Source organism: Tupaia chinensis, unplaced genomic scaffold (genome assembly GCF_000334495.1).
Source record: "Tupaia chinensis unplaced genomic scaffold, TupChi_1.0 Scaffold000291_1, whole genome shotgun sequence".
In the NCBI taxonomy this organism is placed as follows: domain Eukaryota; kingdom Metazoa; phylum Chordata; class Mammalia; order Scandentia; family Tupaiidae; genus Tupaia; species Tupaia belangeri.
Window position 1 is genome coordinate 515,637 of NW_006159776.1, and position 23,024 is coordinate 538,660.

General features: G+C 43.0%; 1 protein-coding gene across 4 annotated transcripts in view; it reads right to left on the reverse strand.

Moving 5' to 3' along the window:
• The window catches only part of ABCA1 (ATP binding cassette subfamily A member 1), a 151,718-nt gene that overhangs the window by 26,250 nt on the left and 102,444 nt on the right, over window positions 1-23,024 (reverse strand). For 2 of the 4 annotated variants that reach the window (XM_027772665.1, XM_027772663.1), the window contains 17 exons: window positions 21,333-21,555; window positions 20,977-21,198; window positions 19,784-19,988; window positions 18,622-18,735; window positions 14,938-15,109; window positions 13,611-13,742; window positions 12,495-12,637; window positions 12,197-12,334; window positions 11,118-11,338; window positions 9,635-9,713; window positions 8,589-8,791; window positions 7,437-7,485; window positions 7,114-7,227; window positions 5,329-5,477; window positions 2,975-3,099; window positions 2,729-2,827; window positions 523-712 (listed from right to left, as the gene is read on the reverse strand). In XM_027772665.1, the coding sequence (XP_027628466.1) occupies window positions 523-712; window positions 2,729-2,827; window positions 2,975-3,099; window positions 5,329-5,477; window positions 7,114-7,227; window positions 7,437-7,485; window positions 8,589-8,791; window positions 9,635-9,713; window positions 11,118-11,338; window positions 12,197-12,334; window positions 12,495-12,637; window positions 13,611-13,742; window positions 14,938-15,109; window positions 18,622-18,735; window positions 19,784-19,988; window positions 20,977-21,198; window positions 21,333-21,555 (2,578 nt within the window). Of the gene's footprint in view, window positions 1-522; window positions 713-2,728; window positions 2,828-2,974; window positions 3,100-5,328; window positions 5,478-7,113; window positions 7,228-7,436; window positions 7,486-8,588; window positions 8,792-9,634; window positions 9,714-9,740; window positions 9,814-11,117; window positions 11,339-12,196; window positions 12,335-12,494; window positions 12,638-13,610; window positions 13,743-14,937; window positions 15,110-18,621; window positions 18,736-19,783; window positions 19,989-20,976; window positions 21,199-21,332; window positions 21,556-23,024 lie in introns of all 4 variants that reach the window. The other 2 variants (XM_027772664.1, XM_006150595.3) reach the window with 1 other exon arrangement.

A 23,024-nucleotide genomic window follows, 5' to 3' on the forward strand; every position in this document is an offset into this window, starting at 1 on the left:
AATCAAGTAACCAGGGCTTAAGTTTTTACACTCATTTAAAATTGCTTCTCCCCCACCCCCTGCGAACTAGATGCTGATAAAGTAGCAGAGAAATATGACAAACATATTTCTTCCTGAAATCATTCTCTGAAAAAATAGCTCTTAAAACTCAGAGTCTCAGAGAATGTCAGAGTTGGTAAGACCCACAGAAATTTTCTTGTGCCTCCCTAATTCAGAGGTGAGAAAACAGTTCAGGGTGTTAAATGGCCTGTCAAAGGCAACCAACTCTCCTGTGGCAGAACCAGTGATGAAATCTGGGCCTGTTACAGTCTGGTTTGTGGCATCACCACTGTGGGACAAGCATAGACACAACATAGTCCAAATCCACTTACCTGAAAACTCACATGCTTTTCCCTATGACATGGGGTAACATCAAAACTAAAATAACCATCCTGACATGATCTCTCTTCATTACTGCTCCCAAGCAAAGACTAGAACCCACCCTGCACCTCCATCTGCTCAGTCATCCTGAGCATGACTCACTTGTGGAGGAGGTAGCCCCCCAGCACCCAGGGGACACACGGGCAGCATCTTCTTGATTTTGTCATTGCTACACTGGCAGGTCGGTGAGGGGTTCTCCATTGTCCAGTTCCCATTTTGGAAGAGGTCCATGATGGTCTGGGGAACTGAGGCAGTAGTCCATTCCTCCTCTCCCGCCAAGCAGGGCATGTCTCTGAAAACGGAAGATATTAACGATGGGATCACCAGAGAGGGCCTGGCCTTTCCTGCTGCCTTAGGAGTTACAAGGTCATACCATAATAACCCAAACGTACACGTATCCCTCGCCATTTGGAAAGATCACTATTGAACACGATCTCATTTGACTGGCCCACAATAGCCTTTTAAGCTACAATATTATTTTATACATAGGGTGATGGTGCACAAAGAGGCTCTATGGCTTGTATACTGAACTCTGTTCAATCCAATTAACTAGCATTTGTCCACACAACAAATATTCATCAGCTACTATGTGCCAGACATTGTTCTGCATATTTGAGACTCTAGAGTAAACAAGACAACTCCCTGCCTTCATAGAGTTTGCATGCCCACAGAGGAGTTAGACAACAAATAAGCAAGTAAATAATATATGCTTATATGGCCATAAATGAATCAAAATAAGGCTAAATGGACCTCCTAAAGAGATGATACTTCGGTCAAAATAAAAATGATGAGAGAAAACAAACTAGGCAAAGCTTTGGGGTAAAATACTATTTCACCCTAAGAAATGAGCTCCTAGATTAGAAGAAAAACATGTAGGCAATATGGCTGAAATGTGATACGCTAAGAGGAAAAAAGATGATAAATGAGAAAGACAGGGAGGTAGGAGCAGATGACTTAGATTTGGGAAGGAGTCTGCATGTTACGCTCAGTGTCTGAAAATTCAGTGGGGAGTGGTAAGATCCAATTTGTGTTCTAAAATGAGTAGAGAATTGGGGACTGAGTGGGGTGAGAGTGCTTGGTATATGAGAGCTAGACTGTTTACAAGCATCCCAGGAGGAAAAAAAAAAACACAGGCCTTTATCTGAACTATTGTGAGAACATTCACAAGTCATTTACCCTCTCAGGGTTTATTTTTTCCTACTGGTAAAATGAAAGCATAAAATGATTTGTTTCAACAAGTCATTTCAAGTATCCCTTCTAGTTTCAAAATTCTACAACTTAAAGTGAAACCACCGCCTTCATATTATTTCCTTATGTATTGAAAAATCAAGTGAACTTTTTTTTTTTTTTTGAGATTTTTGCTATAGGGCATGTGCACTCACTGGAGAGGTAGAAAGACAGAAAGTGAGAAATCACCCCGCAGGGGATATGGCCACACCACAATCCCTTCTCCTCCAGTCTCCTCTCGGGATTTTGGACAGGCACACATATGCACCTGGCATGAGTTTTAAGCCTTTGGGCCTGGGACTCGAACTATAGCTAACTACGTGGGAGTCTAGCAATGTAACCATTATACCATCTGCTGGTCCCTAAGTGAACAGTTTTGAGGACTATCTCTAGTTCTTTTCTAAAAGTACCTTAATTAGTGGAAAAGTCAAACTAAGACATGGTACTCTCCTGAAGCTCATACTCTTGAACCTTCCCAAGACAGTTTCTTATTAAAACTTGAATTTCATTAACAGCTGTCAGGGTAGAACCCCTTCCTTCAGACTGTTTCCATCAAGCTGTCAGTGGTTTGTAATAATTTGCTTTACAAGATAGTAGAAGACTCCAAAAGTTTGTTCCTAGATGGTTTGGTATTGGGTTTTTTGGTTGATAAAAAAAAATAAATAAATAATGATTTGGAGAACCAGCAGTTAGCATAATGGCTATGTCGCTGGACTCCCACATAGTCGACCGCGGTTCGCGTCCTGGGCCCAGTGGCTTTAAACTCACACTGGGCATGTGTGCGTGCGTGCCCAAGATCACAAGAGGAGAATAGAGGAGAAGGGATTGTGGCGTGACCATCCCCCCTGGGGGTGATTTCTCGCCTTTTTATTTTCTGTCTCTATGTCTCTCTCTGTCTGTCTGGCAAGCGCACGTGCCCTATAGAGAAAATCTCTCCAAAAAAAAATAAATAAATAAAAATAATGATTCTAAGACCATATGATGGGGGTCACAACATGGCATGCAGCTGATAAAGGCAGTGTATTCCAAATAAACCAGGTGACAAGAATAAGAAGCCACTTATAGCTAAAGTGTCACTCACGGGATCGGGTTCCCTTCCATACACCGAGTCCCGAAGCCAGGGTCTTTGGTGAGGGCCTTCAAGAGCTCCTGTGTGCCCATGTCCTCAGGGGCATCATTACTGTGGGAACATGAGAGGCAGCTAGTTCAGCAAGTCATTCAAAACAGTGTGTAATTCTTGAGTCCAATCCCCTGCCCTCAGCATAGTAAATAGCCTTGGTCTCCTTGAACTTTCCTTTCTCCCATCTTTCACAAAAGACAGACATACCTGACAAATGTGTACTGCTCATTGTACATCCAAGGCTGAAGTTCCAGGCTGGGGTACTTGCCAAAAGGTGGTACAATCAGGCTGAACACCAGGGCAATGCAGACAAACACAGCTGGCAGGACGATCTATAACCAGAGAGTAGAGAAGAGGCACAGTAGAAAAAGGCAGGAGTTAGAAACAAGGCCAAGGGCTAGCTCCTTGCCAGTACAGCCAGCCTCTCCCGCCACCCAGCACAGGAATCTGAAAAACAGGAACCAGAGCTGACCTCCACTGAGGCATTCATGGCAGCTGGAACACAATGGAGCCTGAGGCAGCACAAGACCAAAGGCTAAAACCACCTGGTAGAGGCACTAAACTCAGAACCTCACAGTGTAAATAGTGATCATGTGTCAGGCAGAAGTAGAACACTGAGTCCTGCCCTTGTCCCCCTGAAAACTGAGAGAGACCACATTGGGCTATTAGTCCAGGTTGGCTCAGAGGAAGGCAAAGAGAATAAGCCCTGGACCATGAGCTAGAAAACCGGAATCCTGGTTCTCTACTACTAATGTACCCATGCAAAGTCAGTTCCCCTCTGGCCTCGGTTTCTCTTCTATAATCTAGGAACCAAGAACAGGTGGCCCACTGGGATCCCACACTCTGATGAAGCTACCTGTTCAGCAATGGCTCCAATCAGAAACAGCAGCAGTTACTGTCTCCATGATCTTCTCAAAAAGCATAATTTTATAAATCCTTTTTGAACCTCTTCAAACTTTCCACCCACACCTTCTCTGAAAACAATGATTTGTCCACATTTAATAAATCTAAAGCTCCCTCCATTTATTCCTAAGAAATTATCCTTTAAGAAGGTAAAAGGTTCAGACCCAGCTACAGTAGCACAGGAAGTAGGGAGCTACTGCACTAGGCTGGGGTAAATTGGGAAGCCCAGGTTCAAATCGTGGACCACTCTACACAGGCCGAACATGGCAGCAAATACCTGTAATCCTAGCTAACTGTGAGGTTGGGGCAGAGAATCTCATTGGTGAGACCGTGTCAAGAATATTTCTCTCTCCCTTTCATTCCCTCTTTCTGTGTCTCCCTTCTCTTGCTCCCCTGCCTCCCACCTCTTATTAAACAAAAACAAAATGGGACCAGCGGTTGGCATTCCGGCTATGTCGCTGGACTCCCCTGAAGTCGACCACAGGTCAAGTCCCGGACCCGGTAGCTTCAACTCATGCCAGGCGTGTGTGTGTGCATGCATGCCCAAGATTCTGAGAGGAGAATGGAGGAGAAGGGATTACAGAATGGCGATCCCCGCTGCGGGGTGATTTCTCGCTTTCTGTTTCTCTGTCTGTCTCTGTCTTTCTGGCGAGCGCATGCATCCTCTAGAAAAAAACGCTCCAAAAACCAAAAAAAAAAAAACCCCAAAAACTTGAAGATTCAAATGATGACCCTGGTTTTAATATTCAGGGATTTCAATGCAAAACATCTTTATTGAGTGAATACTTCTTTTGGAAAGTACTATATTGAGAATTATCTAAATTATCATTACTACCCTGTTTTTTCATTATTTATGGTGGTATAATCATTATTACAAATAAACACAACAACAAAGCAGCAGAGAGACCAAGTAATTTTCTCATGGTCAAATAATCATTAAGTAACAGAACTAGAATCCAAATCCAGGTCCATCTGCTCCAAACTCAGTCTCCTAGCATTATCCATACAGTCTGTAGGAAAGCACTCCTTACAAACCCTTTTTGTATGTTTATTGATTTCATAAAGTAAAATAACATTAACCCTTCTAACCAGAGAAGTTAGCATGTGAACACTGACATGAAGGCAATAATGTAACGTGTCTTCCCTATTTGCCAATGATATTCTGATCTCTCTGGTTGTATTTTCTATTGGTTTGACATAAACATCAACTCAGAGAAAAATCAATTTTATAGTAAGTTCCTATGTGAAATGCATCTGAGCATAGCATCTCTTGTGTTATGAAAAATCCACCCAGCCAGTTTTTCTAAACTTTGTCCTTTCTATGCTAATTGCTAAAATAAAAGCAACACACACACACACAAACACACACACAATTAAGCATGTGCTAATGTTCCTCATTATAACCACTTATTAATTTTTGTCCCCATAACAACCCTTTATCCTATGTACTATTATTATCCCCATTTAACAGATGAGGAGATTGAGGTACAGAGACATAATTTGCTAGCAGATGGATGAATGGAAAAGAGCAGAACTGGGACTGAACTACAGGTGATCTGGCTACATCTTGACCATGATACCTTCCTGCCTTCACTGGTCAGAGAGCCTACAGCCCACTCATGAAGCCAGAGTCCCTGGCCTCCATCCTCACATCTTACCTGAGCGAAAAATCCTTTCCGACTCCGTTTGGCAATCAGCAACCTCTTCCATAAAAGAGCCACAAACTGTTGCTGTGTGAGTTTCCAGCCCTTGACCTGGTAGGAGCCTTTGCCATCCATCCCACTGAGAAAATCTGTCTCTCTGGATTCTGCAAGAAGCCAAAACTGAAGGTCACCTGTTATCTGAGGTATTTTTGAAATCACCACGCTCCTTTCACTGGCGTGTTGAGTAAACATTTTGGAGGCTTGTGTCTGAAGCTAAAAGGATCTCAGAAGCAAAGGGCTTTCATGAAAAATCTCTGTCAAAGAAAAGTTATGACTCAAAATGTCCAATAGTAGCAACCTCTGCCTCTCAATCCTTGTCTGATGAGCATGAAAAATAAAGATGCCTTCAGGCAACTGAAGAGAGACGTTCACACATAACTAGGTATTATAGCAAGTCATTCAGATACTTCAAGCCATCATCAATTTCTTATGAATATTCTAAGAAACTGGCCTCATCTGGATGCATACTAGTGAACCTGAACTGCAGTGCCAGAAGCCATGTAGCTGACCTGGGTTTAGACCCCTGGGTTGGCCTGAAAATAAGCCAGTCCTGCGTGCAGGTGCCAGAAAGCTTTAAAAGTTGGAGGGCCTGGGAAAGAGGACTGCAGTATGATGAGACCCTGTCAAAAGTGTTCCACTCTCTCCCTCTGTGTCCTTCTTCCCTTCTTATATACTCTCTCTCTCTCTCTCATGCATGCTCGCTGTTCTGAATAAAATAAACTTCAAGAAAAAAAGAATATTCTATAAAACAGGCATGAAGTCAGGCTGGCATACCTGAGAACACACAATGGCAATTAGTCTCCCATCTATTATATTTTTGTGAAAAAATGAACATATTTTAAATGACCTAAGTATGATGATATCTGAAGTCAGAGAGCATAAGAGTTATACACACATATGGCCAGAACTGGAAAAATAAGACAGTTTTTCTATTCTTATAAATGGTATAGAAATCCTTGTCTTAACTGAATAATTCCTAACTTGGGTACTTCGACAGCTCATTGATATTTGTTTGCTTTCTTACCACCCCTCTCCATTTAAATCAAACACACAAGGACACACTTATTCAAATTATCTAACTCTTGGGCCGGCAGGTGGCATGGTGGTTAAAGGCGCTGGATTCCCACATGGCCACCCGTATTTCAAGTCCCAGACCTGGCAGCTTGCTCTCTCACTTTCTTTCTTTCTTTTTCTTTTTCTTTGTCTCTCTCTGGCCAAATTTTAAAAAATAATCATAATAATAACAACAAATGGAATTAAATAAAAAATAAATATTTTTAAAATATGTAAATCTAAGAGTACAACTAACTCTGAAAGCTAATTTATCTCTCTTGACTTTCAAAATCATTTATTCAACAAATATTTATTCAACAATTAAAACCTAATATATTCAGGAAAATGGGACCCTACAGAAAAGGCAAATAAATGGGTCCAGAGTATTGAGATATCATCTTTTTACATGTATCTTGAGAGAAAAATATCAACTATTAGGCCATCAGGAAAGTCATGACATATTTTTCTATGCTTTCCTATGCAAAAATGTGTCATGACTTTCCAGACCACCCAATAAATAAAGTGATGAGAATAGGCTCTTTCAGGTTTGGTCATATGGACACTTCCCTTTGGACACTATAGGGATCTATCATTCTAGCTAAAGTCCAGTGAAAGAAAACAGCCGAGAAAAGCACACTAGAGAAATTCACATTCAAACAACGGAATACAGATCTTGCTCAAACTAACCTGGGTCTATGTCAGAATCATTTGGATCAACGGCATCATCTTCTGTGAATGGGCGAAGACAACTCTGCTTGTCTCCAAAGACCCGTCTATTTCGTCTTGCTGGCAAAGTACCATCTAAGGTCAAAAGAAAGGAATCCCATATTTTATTTTATTTCTAACAAAACAAATGTTCACCACAGATTTAAAAAAAAAATACGAACAAACAAAAAACCGTACACCAAAAAGTGGAATAAACAATTTAAGGGGAAAAGTACACCAATGAGCTAGAATAGCCTGCAACAGACACTTTTAAAGAGTGTGCAGTCCCCACTCAAGAGAGTTACCTGAGGTCTCAGCATCCACCCCACTCTCTTCAGCCACTTTAAGGAATATCTGGGGGGAGAGGGAAAAAAGCAGGTGAGAACATTGTAAGTATCAACATTATGAAAGTGGCCATTATTTCTATGATTATCATGCTACTAAATGGCAGTTCAACCCTTAAGACAAAAAAAGTAGAGCCATATTTATTAATAACATTTGTCAGAGTCACTTGGAAGGAAAGCTGTTTTTATCAGAGAATATTTCTTTGGTAGTGAGAGCAATCAATCCAGACAATCATTTTCAAATTAAAGCTATGACATTAGGACACTGCAACAAAAGAAATTTGTTCTGAACCTATAAGTCAAGGGACTTCTTTCAGGACAGTGACCCCAAATCTGTGAGTAGGCTAGCACTGTAATAAGTTATCCAAGACAGAATGATCAGGAGGAAGTGGGCTCCCTTTTGCTAGAAATATTATGGTAGAGTTTCAAACATCAGGAGAATCTGAAAGAGATCAATGCTTTCCAAGCTCTATTCTGTAGACCACTGTGTAAAAAGCATGCAATAAAAGCACAGACTTCAAGGCCTTACCTCTAGACATTCTGATTCAAAGATCCTAGAGCTGAGCCTTAGAATTCTTACTGTCAGCAATATCCCCAGATCATTCTACTGTACTATCAAGCATGGGAACCACTGGGCCAGATAACTTTTATATCCTTTCCATCCCTCAACATCTGTGATATAGTATCTCTAAAGGGAGGTATTGCTACATGTAAAGAGGCATAGACTTTGAAGACCAAAATCCCTGATTCTGAATCTCAGTTAGCATCCCTAAGGGTTATTTTTTTCTAACTTGTTATGAGAATTAAATGAGGTTGCAATATTTAAAACACACACACACTAAGCTCAGTACCTGGCACAAGTAGACTGTCCTATATATTGGTCATGTTGTATACATCAAAGTTCAGTTGACACCTGGCCATGACACATCGGGGAGAAATTCTAATACTTCTTTTCTGCTATCTCCCATGACAATATTAAATGGGTAAATGAGGGTAAACATTTCTCAGATTTCCATGACCTAAAACCTCAAATGACCAACTCCATTCTATCTGGCCATGTCTGTCAGGGATTATTGGCCCTGCTATATTCTGACAGTAATCCACTTAACATACTTCTTCTAGGGTAGTCTCTGAGATGCCATAACTAGAGATGCCCAGGTCTGAGAGCCGGTCATCAATCTCATGGAAGAGTTCCACAAAGGCTCCCTCCTTAGCAGCTTCATACGGCAGCACGTAGGTCAGCTCATGCCCAATGTCCTCCACCAGGCGGGCTTCCGATACATGCTTCCTGATGAGGTTAGAGATAGCAGAAACATCTGCAGGGACAAGAACAGAGAAATGGTTCAATCATCTTAGAGGCTCCCAGGAAGGGCCGGCCATCCCCCACCCTCTCCTTGTGTCTACTCAGAAGCCTGTTGCTTGTACACCAGACCTGCTCGAGATTCATTTGTAACATGTTCGTCTCTGGCCTGAGAGTACCATGGAGACAAGAACCATGTCTTATTTACCTTTGTATCATCAAAGTCAGTCACATTGTAGGTGCTCAATGTATCTTTCATGAATGAATGAATGAATGGATGGATGGATGGATGAATGGATGGTTGGATGACTTCATGAGGTTGAAAACCTAGGTCTAATGCCTAGGATACAAGATTCTTCAGTGGAAAAAATGATTAAAGGAAACTTAAGATGCTTTGCTATCCCCTAAACTTTTGAAAGATGTGCTCAATAAAAGGTTAACCTAACAGTTTACAGAAATAGAAATATTCTTGGGAAAAGCCAGCTATTAGAACAGGCCAGGGTCAAGACTTCTGTTCCATGTGTCACTGGTGATACTGGCTTCCTATTCATAACACCTGAGGAAAACCTGGAGGACTATTCCTGATATCCTGGCTGTAAGTCTCCTTATTTTCTGATTTTAAGCCTCTTCCCATTGGCTTACCCACAGCTCCTCATCCTTGGTCCCCAGTGTCCAGCCAGATCTACTTCCCTAAGAGATTTCCCAAACCCTAGTTTTTCAGGTATCTAGGACACAGCCCTGCCAGCCCTCAGACCAAGCCCCGGGCTCCCCAGCAAGCATCAGGCCAACCCCCACCCCCCCAAGCTGCACCCAGCTCCCACAGCCACCCAGCCCAGCCCAGCCCAGCCCAGCAGCAAACCTTGAGTCAGCGCCACCAGCCTCTGCACCTCTCCTCCTCTGCCTCCACTCTGCCCAGCTGGGGGAAGCTCAGGCACGACCTGAATAAGAAACCCCAGAATCCTTACCGATGGTCAGCGTGTCACTTTCATGGTCGCTGCCCAGGCCAGCATCAGAACTGCTCTGAGAAACACTGTCCTCCTGATGGCAAAGAAGGAGGTGAGAATGGGTCAGGGACCAAGCAAGATAAAGCCACCACAACCTTCGCCAGGGAGGACTTCCAAAAAGCTGTACTGTGTAAGGACTGGCGCATGCAATTGGCAGCCCTGGCTTCTGAGGCAACTGCCTAACATGTGTTCTGTGTGGACATCCCTGCTTCCATAGGTGAAAAGTTGAGAAGCAGATTGTCAACACAACTATGGCTGTCCCCAAATGCTCAACCAGGCATTTTTCAACCATGCCAGGTATTGGATTTACTTGGTTACTGGTCTAGCTAGTTCAGTGCTTCTCAAGTTTTAATGTGTGTTCAATCAATTGAGGACCTTGTTAAAATGTAGAGTCTGATTCAATATGTCTGAGTTGGACCCTAGTTGCTAGGTTTCTAACAAATTCCCAAGTAGCCCTGATGCTGCTTGTCCTGAGACTATACTTGAATAAGTAAACATATGAGATACCCTAGTTTCAACATCTCGTTCATGTACTATGATACAGAGAAAACATACCTGATTACTGGATTCTGGTCCTACCTCTGTGATTTACTTGTTAGTAATATGTTACCAAATCCCTACAAGCCTCTCCTCTGTTACCTGGGATAATAATTATAATACCTTCTTCCCAAAGTTTAAAAAAAGTTTGTAGGGTCAGCAGATGGTATAGCAGTTACAACACTGGACTTCCACATGGCCAACCGTGGTTTGAGTCCCAGACTCAGTGGCTTGAAAGTCATGCCAGGCACATGTGCGTGTGTGCCCAAGATCCCAGGGGGAGAATGAAAGAGAAGGAATTGTGGCATGGCCATCTCCCCAGAGGGTGATTTCTCACTTTCTCTCTCACTGTCTCTTTCTGTCTCTGTCTAGTGAGTGCATATGCCCTGTGGCAAAAACATATTTTTTTTCTTTAAATTGCTATTTTGTAGTTTAAGTTAAGGTTAATGAGATTAAAAAGTAATAAGCAGGAATAGCAAGGCATTCTGTTGCCAAAACTCTCACCACTTGGGAAGTTTATTTTCTTTGACATAATAAAATCCTCTTAGGATCTTCTCTATCACTCATTGTGTCTCCAAAGGAGAAAGGAAATGGGATTCAACAGAACTAGCACAATGGAAACACAAGTTTCCTGAGCTATCCATGTGTAAAGTATGACATGATTCCAAAGTGACCTCAGGGCAGGAAGCTGGGAGTTGATGCCTCGAAATGACAGAATGGAATAGAAGTGGACAAGCCAAGTCACAGCCAATTCTGCCTGCCAGGACCCCTCATCAGCCCAGTACTGGGACTGCAGCTCACCTTCTTCAGGTACGACACAGTGCTACTGCTGCTTCTGCAGGAACTGAGGGAGGATTCCACATCTTTCTTGACTAGGGTCAGGTAGTATCCTGTTCCTAACTGGTTCTTCAGAAACAGGGAGGAGCCCACACAGCACAGCTTCCCATGGGAAATGATGGCAATCCTGTCCCCCAGGATGTCTGCTTCATCCATGTGATGCGTAGAGAGAATAATGGTACGGCCTACCAAGTACAAATACAAAGATGTGGGACAGGTGAAGGCTTGTCAGTTCTCAATAAGCATAATGGAAGAGACTACAGAGATATTAGCAGGAGCATGGGAGAAAGACGTAGAAGCCACCTTCCACCTATGTGGTCACAGAATGGCAAAGCTTGAGCTCAGCTACTTCATTTTCATAGGAATAAGTAGAACAGTATCTGGGAACTTACTACATGCCAACTGCTAGGCTGGTGGTTCATGTACATTCTCATTTAACTTCCCTTGTGAAGTAAGCGCCACTAATATTATAAATAAGGAAACTGAGGCAAGTGAAGTGATTTTCCCAAAATTGCAGGGTCAGCTAGAACTGCTGCCAAACTGGTGCTCTAACACTTTAATACAACCTATTAATATCTGTAAGCAGACTGCCAATTGTGTCCCTACACTTCTCCCTTCCATTCATTTCCTCATCCACTCTTTCAACAAACATAAATTTAGTGTACCATGCTGGTAACAAAAACATGAACAGCACCTCTGCTCTTAGGAATCTCAGTCTAGAGGGGAATGTAATTTTAATACATATGCAGATGCTATGCCAGAGGTGGCATTGGGGGCCACAGGGGTACTGGGGGGATGCCCTTTATTCCCATTTCTCTTCTTCTTGCAGATAATGTAGCATAAATTTTTAATGTCTTAGAAACCAGACCTCTAGCCTCTATACCACAGACAAGCACCGAGCTTCCCAAAAGGAAATTCCACATTTTCCTTGAGAAGCAATTCTACTGCCCTAGTAAGTACAATCATGAGATAATACTGTCCTACGTCTCAAGAGCCGCCCCCCTCACCCAGTCCATGACTCAGAGTAAATGCACCCCTGTTACCTTGTCGGTATTTCAGCAGCAATTCCCATATTCCCCTGCGGGAGTAAGGGTCCACGCCTGCTGTGGGCTCATCCAGAATGACAACTTTGGATCCACCCACAAAGGCCAAGGCTACAGACAGCTTTCTCTGCATTCCACCTATAAGAAGAGGGAGAGACAAACTCCAGAACCACCCTCAGAAAGTGAGTGAACACAGAGGTGGGGAAAGACAAACAGAGGCACTCCCCACACATCCCCACTGTGTGTCTAGTTGGAAGAGGAAGAGAGAGGGAATGGGGAAAGTGCCTTCAGGCCTCACCTGACAATTGACTTGTTTTGCTTTTCAACTTGCTGGGCGGCAAACCAACATCCAGGGCCATCTGTTCCATCTCTGCTTTCACATGCTTCTCTGAGAGTCCTTTTAGACGAGCGTAGAACCAGATGTGCTCTTCGACAGTCAGCCTGTGGACAGAGGGGTAGATAAGCTCTGGACCCTGTAGGGTGCACCAGAATAGAGTGTCTTCTGACCCAGAAATGGAAAAAAAGGGTACATTTTTCTTCCTTCACTCCCTCTTTATGTTTTTTTTTTCCATTTAAAAATGAAGAAAAAGGAAAAAAAAAAGCTTCAGGAAGGATTCAAGGTAGAACAACAGTGAACAACCAACCACATGAGCTGTTCTGGACATCAAAGCTGAAATATAACAGATCACTTCCAACCTATTCTCAACAGGCCTGGCTACTATGCACCAGGTGGTTGGAAATTCAAATGTCCAGCTTCCAAGATGTCATATTCAAAGGACATTCTCCATAGCCCCATCAATTAAGAAGTTCACTTGCCATGAACATGGAGCAGCCCCTCTGACCTTCACAGGACCTCAGACTAAAGAAGGGAGGTTCCTGAAGGCCACCTAAGTCCAAGCTGCTCAATGTAGATATGAAGAAGTTGAAACCACCAGGGGGAAGGGCCTTGCCCAAGGCCAGAAAGCATAGGTCTTTTTCTATTCAACTATGAGGGCTCCCTGGGGGCCTGATTTGCTGATGGGGCAACCTGAGTGGGAGCAAATATCTTGAGCATGAAACACAAGGCCATTATACCACAGGCTCTGAAACTGCCAGGTCTAGGTGTTAGAGCTGCACCAGGCCTCAGGGAGGACTTCTGGGGAAAAGGATGGGTTAAAAGGCTCTCCAGAATGACAACAATGGAGAAGCCTGTGTTCCAAGCTCCTGTCCACCGCTAGGTGAATGTGACATCTCTCACCCACCAATGCAGCTCCTGCTTTTTCTTAGTTCAAATGATAACTAGGTCTCAATCTACGCAGGGAGGCAACGTCTACCATCTAAAAAAGGGGTCAATAATTAAGACCCAACCACCCATGACTCCATGACACACCCATCCAGAAAGAGCCTCCTTTTCTCATGTGCTGCCAGTACTTACATGTCAAATAGCACGTTATGCTGGGGACAGACCCCCAGGTTCTGCCGAATGATGTTCATCTCAGACCGAATGTCTTTCCCCAGGATGTAGGCAGTGCCCGAGGTGGGAGGGAACAACCCAGTTAGGATTGACCTGAGAATAAAAATTAGAAAGTTGGCCCAATCTTACCTCTGTATGTGCCACTCCAAGCTACAGAGACAACAGAAGACACCAACCCTCTTCCTCCCATTCCTTTCTAGTGGGCCTTAACAAGGCAAAGAAGTCTTTAGCTTGAGTGGATAACTAGGATTGGGCCAACATGTTGGAAATGGCAACTTCAGTACAAGCAGTTTTAAAATAAAACTTTGAATTTACAATAGAAAGTCCTACATGGCCAACTACACAGTCCAAGTCCTAGATGTGGCAGCTTGAAAAATACAATGGGCATATAGGCATGCCCAAAATCTTAAAAAAAAATAAAAAATAGAGGAGAAGGGATGGCAGTGTGACAATTCCCCATGGAGGGCGAGGGGTATTTTCTCGCTCTCTCTCTCTCCCTCTCTCTCTCTCACCAGCAAGTGCACATTCCCTCTGGCAAAAACAAAAACAAAAATTCCTAATATCACATCCATAAAAAATAGACAAACCATAACAAATTATTCTTCAAAAATAAAATAATGTTGTGTTGGGTGTTGGGATTTTTAAGGACCTTTTAAAATTTTTTTGCAACGTTCATAATGTATTTATTTTGCATTAAAAATAAAAAGATAAAATAAAAACAGGAGAAGAATGTCACCACCAAAGATGGATGGGTGATCACGGTGAAAGTCTTTAAGGTAACCCTGGTGTTTGGTGGCCCTTGCTCTCTTCTGAAGTTGCCAGTTCTAAGGTCCTCGTAGGTCCCAGGAAAAGCAATCATTCCTAACTTCCCAGCTGCTTCTCACATCTGCTTAGTGATAGAGTTTCTAGAAATTACCACCTCCCTCCAACATGTCTCATCATTCTTCTAAATTCTTGCTTTATTATTCTGACCAAATCAACTCAAAATGAAAGTGAGCAGAGTGGTCATGGCCTCCGGTTCCAAGAGCATTACAGAATTCTGAGAACTACTAAATATGGGAAAAGTCATCAAAGTGTCCCAGCCTATTTTAAGCTGAAGAAATAATATCTAGCATAAACTAGCACATGGAAAGCAGTCTGACAATTGGGTGATATGTTCACACTCATCAGTTCTGTATATGCTCCACCCCTGCCCCAGTGACCATTGTCATTTCCTTAGGTATGAATTTCTAACTACACTGCAGAACTTCCTGAGGTTGAATCTGTGAGAGCCACACCCTCTTCTTACATGGTGGTCGTTTTCCCCGCTCCGTTGTGGCCCAGGAAAGAGGTGATCTGGCCTTCATAAAAATTCAGTGCCAGGCCATCAACAGCCACCTTCATGCCATCTCGGTAAACTTTTACCAGGTTCTGAATAGACACGCCCAGCTTCAGGTGAGTGGGTTCCTCCTCCATGCAAACTGTGAGGAAAGGGAAGATAGGCATGAACTCAGAGAAAACACTGATGAGTACAGGATAAAGAGGGGCGGTTCATGCTCATACTTTCAGCCTATCTTCTCTCCATGGCCACTCTGATTTCACAGACAGGCAGGAGACTATAAATACTTTGGGGGCCTATTTGGACACTGAAGTTAGTAATGGGAATACAATGGCAAAGGAACATTCATGGTCTACTGTGAGAGAGAGATTTCACAAGCAATTAAAATATAGAATGTTAACATCTGTTTTAAACACACTTCTATTGGGACCAGCAGATGGCATAATGGGTACGTTGCTGGGCTCCCATGTGGTCAACTACAGATTGAGTCCTGGGCCCACCAGCTTTAAAGTCACAAGGGTGCATGTGTGTGCATACCCAAAATTCTGAGAGAAGAATAAGAGGGGATTGCAGCATGGCCATCCACTCCTCGGGGTGGTTTCTTACTTTCTATATCTGTGTGGAATACACATGCCCTATAGCAAAAATCTCTCTCTAAAAAACAAACAAACAAAGAAACAAAAACTTCTATGGCCAGTCTCTGGCATGATGGTTAAGGTGACTGGATCTCACTCATATGGCCAACTTCACAGTTTGAGTCCCAGAACTGGTGCCTTGAAAAATATGCTGGCTATGTGTGTATGTATGCCCAAAATCCCAAAAAGAGGAAGAAAAAGGAGGAGATGTGATTATAGTGTGACTATTCCCCCTGGTGGGTGCTTACTCATTCCTCCTCCTTCTCTATCTCTAGTAAGCATATGCTCTTTGGCAAATTAAAAACAAACAAACAATAAACACATGTAGGCCCAGTTGTGAGATGCAAGGTCCTGCAGTGCTAGAATCCACACATAAGACAGGGGCTCAGTTCCCAGATTGGCCTATATACAACAGAAGAGCACTTCACTTATGTCTGTAACCCTGGCTGGCTAGGAGAGGCTGAAGGAGCATTACAGCATGAGACCCTGTTGAGAGTCTCTTTCTCTCTTTCTCTCTCTCTCTCTCTCTCTCTCTCCTCTCTCTCTCTCTCTCTCTCTCTCTCTCTCTCTCCCCCCCCCTCCTCCCTCCCTCACTCTCTCTTTTGCAAAAAAATTAACTTAAAAAAATGCATCTAATGCATCTAAATGCCATGGAACTGTGGTGCATCCATACCATGGAATACTACTCAACAATGAAAAGGAATGAACTGTTGATATGTATCAAACTTTGGATAGATCCCAAGGAGATTATGCTGAGGGGGAAAAAAAAGCCCCATCTAAAGGTTACCCATTAAATGGTTTCATTGATGTGACATTCTGGAGATAACAAAACTGTAGAAATTGGAAATAGATTAGCAGTAGATAGGTGTCAGGGATTAAGGAGGAAGGACTGTGGCTGTGGCTATTAAGTGGTAGCATGAGGAAGCCTTGGGACACTTTTATCCACACATGTGATAAAATTGTACAGAACTAAATACATAATTGTGTGAGCACATGAAAACTGATGAAATACAAAGATCTACAAGTTGTACCAATGTCAACTGCCTGATCTTGATAATGTACTATCTTTCATCTGGTGTCACCATTGGAGAAACAGCGAAGAATACAAAGGAACCCCTTCAAACAATTGTGAGTTCTTATGACTCTGTATAATTATTTTAAAACAAAAAGGTTTTAAACCAAATGATGGTCTCATTTTCTCTTATGGTTGAGTAGTATATGCCATAGTAGATACATGTCATGATAATAATAATAAAATAAAATAGTTTTCACTACATATGGCTACTACCCATAGGTACAGCAACAGCAGTGTAATTAGTAACACCTTAACTAAAAAAAAAAAAAATGGTTTTGTTTGTGTTAAGACTGTCATGGAAGCTCAGGGGAGGGAATGAGTGAGTGACTACCTGAGAACTCAAAGGTGTTGCTTAGGGGACAAGATACTGAATGAGATCATGAAGAGCAAAGAGGAGTTTAGAAGGAAGGTAAGCTGCAGAAAAGGTCTTCCTGTGAGAGGAAGCAGTACATACAAAGGCATGAAAGTGTGGAAGAACACGACATGTTCCAGCATGTGAGTGGTTCTAGGTAACAGAAACAGGAGCTGGGAGTCGAAGTAGAGGGAGGGTCGTGGGAAGAGCAGGAGAAGCAGCTAGAACAGTAGGCAAGTGTGCCATAGAGAGGACCATCGAACTTTGACCTCTGACAACCCAGAAAAAGGCACAAAAGAGATCAGCAGAAGAGGGACAAAGAAGGACCATCGAACTTTGACCTCTGACAACCCACAAAAGAGATCAGCAGAAGAGGGACAAAGGAGCATTCATGGTCTACTGTGAGAGAGAGATTTCACAAGCAATTAAAATATAGAATGTTAGCATCTGTTTTAAAAACACTTCTATTGGGACCAGCAGATGGCATAATGGGTACGTTGCTGGACTCCCACGTGGTCGAAGGTCTTCCTGTGAGAGGAAGCAGTACATACAAAGGCATGAAAGTGTGGAAGAACACGACATGTTCCAGCATGTGAGTGGTTCTAGGTAACAGAAACAGGAGCTGGGTGTCGAAGTAGAGGGAGGGTCGTGGGAAGAGCAGGAGAAGCAGCTAGAACAGTAGGCAAGTGTGCCATAGAGAGGACCATCGAACTTTGACCTCTGACAACCCAGAAAAAGGCACAAAAGAGATCAGCAGAAGAGGGACAAAGAAACATTCATGGTCTACTGTGAGAGAGAGATTTCACAAGCAATTAAAATATAGAATGTTAACATCTGTTTTAAAAACACTTCTATTGGGACCAGCAGATGGCATAATGGGTACGTTGCTGGACTCCCACGTGGTCGACTACAGATTGAGTCCTGGGCCCACCAGCTTTAAAGTCACAACGGGTGCATGTGTGTGCATACCCAAAATTCTGAGAGAAAAATAAGAAGGGATTGCAGCGTGGCCATCCACCCCTTTGACTCCTTAGGGAGGAAGACATACTGAGCACAAATAACCTGAACAAAAAAATTGGACCAAAAACCCAGAAGGTAGACCCTTTGCTAAACTATAGGCCTCTCTGCCTACAGTAAGGAGCCAAGAGAGAATTAGGGATCTGGTAATGAAAGTTGAGAACACCAAGAAGCAAATGCGCAGTCGCTCGGTGCCAGCCTTCACAGACCCATATACAAATCACCATGGTGAGGCTAGGCTGCCAACAATCAGGGTTGTCTTAACCTCTTCCAGCTTGTTAGACTAGCACAAAAAGTATGTATGTGGGGTAGGGTGGGTGGGTGAGGGATGGTTATTGAGATCAAAAGACACTTCCTTAGAAGTCAAGAAAACAAAGGAAATATCCCTCAAGAACCCAGCCAGGAACAACACTGGACATTAATAGCAATGGCAGAATCTGGAAAGGGTTGGTGATTTCACTGCTCCCTAGAATGATGTTACAGTCTTTTAAAGGGCTCAGGAGCCATCACTTGCCCCGACAGCTGGCAGGGAGAGCAGCATTAGGTTAAGGAGAGGGCAGGACAGCAGCACTTACTTTCTGACTTTCCCTTCTGGCTCGACCCAGGGTGGCTTTTCTCGTCGCTTTCCTCCCCAAACCAGTAGGACTTGGTGCAAGGAAAATACCAGGGTCTGGGAATTCCATATTGACCTGAAAGCAAAACACAGGCATGAGCCAAGCTCAGCATCATCCCAGTATTCCCAAGGTTTCCCAGCCAGATCTATTCTCTCCTTGACACACCATTTAGAAAACAACTTGGAATAGAGATGAAGAAAGAGAGAGCTAGTATTTGCTGAAACCTACTATGTACGACATACATTCCACACCTCTCTGAGTCTTCCCAGCAACCCCACAAGGCAGGTGCCACCCCCATTAGAGATGGGGAAACTGAGAAAGAAGTATTCTACCCAAAGTCAATTAGTCAGTAAGTTAGAGACTTGGGATTTAAATCCAGAATCTGTAGAGGTAATACATATTTCACACATGCCTCATTAGAAGAGTCAGAAGGCGAACCAAATGGAGGTAAACCTTGCTTTCTCAAAGTTTGATCTTACGTGAAAATGTATTCCAAGACAAGTTCATCTTGGACTTGGTCAAGATGATTTATTAAGGAAAGTATCAAATGAATTGTTACTGAATGTTAATTTGATTAAATCATAGGCAAGGGCTTAGAGCTATTCTATTTTATTAACAATTTATACTCCAACAACACAACCTTCCCTAGTGGTACACCCTCTGAGGACACAGAGAGAACTGGGTCATCTTGGGAGGAATCTTCTGAGCTTACTGACCCAGAGAAACCCAACTGGGTTCAGCTCCAAGTACCATCGCTTACAGCTCTGTGACCACAGGTAAGTCACCTAACTTCTTGGAGTCATTTCTCTCATTTGAAAAATACTGGTTATAATGGTAGCTACCTTGGAGTGGCCTTATGACGATTAATTGGACCTAAGTATATAGAACACTGTGCACATACTTGGCACCCAGTACTCAAAAAGGAGTGCTCTAGGAGTAGTAACAATTGTACTTTCAGCATCAGCTGCCCCTCCTTGGACTACTTATCTGCCATGGATCTAAAGACTAAGCCACTTCCAGTGGAACTCCACAAGCTAAAGAAACTCCAGCACAAGGAAAGTCCTGCAGCTAGAAATCCTATTTCCCTAACAGCTTGCCAAAGCAGTGTGGAAGCTCAGTGTACCTGGAAAGACAGCTTCAATGTACCATGTCATCACCCCATAGAGGAAGGCGTCAAACAGCATCATGGAGACTGAAGTGGTGAGATTGAAGCCATCTCCCTCCACGGGGCTCTCGAAGAGGTTGTCCCATTGCACCCCAATGCCCTGCTCCTCAAAAAGGGCAAAGTATTCACAGCCAAAACCAAAAGCCACAGGAGACAGCAGACTCTGTGAGAAAAAAAGTACAAGCCACTTATCCATTTCCTTGTCTCTCTCATTTTTCTATTACTTTGAATGTACATTACAACTGGAGAAATTTGAATTTGCAAAATGGATCAATTATAGGATACAGAAGTATTCACCTACAGAGTCCCTTTAGGGGAGTGGGCTCCCTCATAGCATATAAAGATTCCATTTATAACCACTCATTATGCACACATTTCAGAAATGCATGTTTGATGGAGTGTAAAACTTTTAAAATGTTATTTTTCCCAAGATGCCTCAAGGCTCAGCAATCCTGCCCTCTACACACACACGCCAAGGTCCTTTTAGGTTCCCTGCTCTGACAATGATGGTCAGGATTCAGAGGAGCCCTTCTGGAGCTGCTGATGTCTATGGCACCCAGACTGAGGGTACTTGGAGCATTATACAAGTGACTATGAGCTTTCTTTATAAGTCACTCACGGGTCAGCTGTCAACTTACTCTTATAGGAGCTCTGCTCCATGGTTTTGCTCAGTGCAAAAAATATTACTCAACTGTAACACCATAATGGATGTAAGGAAGACTAGTCAAAGAGGAGCCACCTCTGAGTTCAAGAGCCTTGAGCTCTAGCCATAGTTTTGACTTTGTGGCAAGGTTAACATGGCCACCAGAGCTGGGATGTAAAGAGCAGAGAGACCATCTGCTGCCTAAAGCCATTCCCCCATGCTACTTATCCCTAGTCAGGTTCAAGGTACAACCTGGTTCTACAAAAAATTCCTTTCAAATCAATTCAATCAGTATTCATAAGAGGACTAAAGATAAACAATTCAGTAAGATAAAACCCCTGTCTTCTCAAAGCTTAGAATCTAGACCTGAAGTTTAAGTCTCATTGCAAAGAGACTCTCTTATATTCTGGCATCAACTTGCTGCTTCTGTTCATGGACTATGCAAGGGAGATGAAATTCCCAGGATGGCTGCCATGATAGCTACTGCAGAAAGGCCAGAGTCACTCACCACAAAGATCTTGGGTATGAAGCCCACGTAGTCCTGCCACGCCACGCACAGGACATAGGGTAGGTATAGCATGAAGTAAATGATGCCTCCACAGGCTGCAGACAGGTTGGCTCTAGAGAAGAGTGTGCTAATCAGGAAGCACTGCAGGATGGTCACTGCCGCGAACACCGACAGGAAGACAAAGACCACACTGGGGTCGCTGTAGGGCAGCAGGTTTCCTAACTGGGAAGGAAGAGACCCATTAAATGTGCAGTCCCTTTCCTCCCAGATTCTTTGCTTCTCTTCTTTTCTTCCCCTAGCTCATGTTGGCTGCTTAGAAATTCTCTGGCAAAGGAGAGCAAGGGAGGTGGCCTTACCTTCAGGATGACCACCAGCAGGCCAGCGCTCACAAGCAGAGGGATGAGGCTACTGATAAACCAGCTAAACCAGAGGATGCCATTGTCCAGGCCCATGATCCGCATGATCTCCTTCAGCCGTGCCTCCTTCTCGTACACTATGCTTTTGATGATCACAGCCACAGAGTAAATCCAGGCCAGTGTCATGAAGAGGGGCATGGATCGGCTCATCACCCGCAGGAAGCTAGAGCCCCAGGGAAAGGTATGGGGAGAATAAAAGACACTTGTGAACCAGAGTCATGGACCAAGGCCACTGAGTCTTTATGCTAGAGAAAGCACAACATTTGGGCCACAGAAGGTAAAGCCCCTGAACTCTGGAATGTACAGGTTACGGAATTCTTCACGAGCAGTGAAATACAATGTTAACTAACACTGTACCAACAAACTAACACCAGGCAAAATTTATCTGGGGGCTTGCTTTAGTAACAAGGTAACTATAAGATTTCATTAAGCTAGAAGTCCTAGAAAACAAAACAAAAAAACCTACTCATTCTCTCATGAAAGTGCAACATCTCCATGGTCATCTCACTATTCACTTACTTAGCAAAATGCATCATGGTGCAGGCATACACCTCAGGTAGCTCTTGTCAGTAAAATTTTAGATTCCAAACTGGACGAGGAAATGCAATGTGCAAAGTAAAAAACACACAGTTTCTGGACCCTGAAATTTGGGGTTCAAATCCTGGCTTTGTCACTTACATACTTACTCACTACACAGCAAGCAAAGGCTCTTAATGCCTCTGAACTCCTATGCCCTCACCTTAAAACATTCTTTCTAGAGTAAGCTTTGACTTGAGAATTTTTAGAAAAGTCTCCCTTTGAAAGATTGTGGCTAATGGCTTTGAAGGTGAAAAATGGGGTAATTTCTGGTGTCCTGGAAAAGCTATGGCCATACCAAGAAATGGTTTGTTCAGTGTAAAACAGAGAACAAATACAAGGAGAGGAACCCAAACCTTCTGCACCCTGATACATGCACCCACACATACACACCAACAGAGGATAAGGGAATTTCCAGAGTTTGGAAGAAACATGACATATTTCAGATGCTTGCAATAACTGCATTTCTTTTCATTGTCTTTTATAAGAAATCATTACATACAAAGGAACAGTTTCTACAAGAACTTGGCAGTTTAGTGGCTTAGCAACAAAAAAAATTATCTAATAAGTTTAAAGATAAAGGGGTTCTGTTCCACTTCATTTGGATGGTTTCAAAATGCTATTCACCATTTAGAAAGAAGTGAATAGATTTACATAAAATCTACTTTTACAAGTCTAGACCACTGCTTCTGTATTTGTTTATGGGGGTATATGTACATGCATGTCTTTGTCATGATTCATCATAAACTTGCAGATTAGGCAAATTTTGACCAGAAGACTAAAGTGTAAAAAATAAAAGTGTATAGGACCAGCAGATGGCATAATGGCTATGTTGCTGAATTCCCATGTAGTTGACTGCAGTTCGAGTTCCGGACCCAGTGGCTTAAACTCATGCCAGGAGCATGTGCATGCATGCCCAAAATCCCAAAAGGAGAATGGAGGAAAAGGGATTGTGGCGTGGCCATCCCCCATTGGGGGTGATTTCTTGCTTTTTGTCTCTCTCTTTCTGTCTTTCTGGCGAGTGCATGCACCCTATAGCAAAAACCTCTCAAAAAT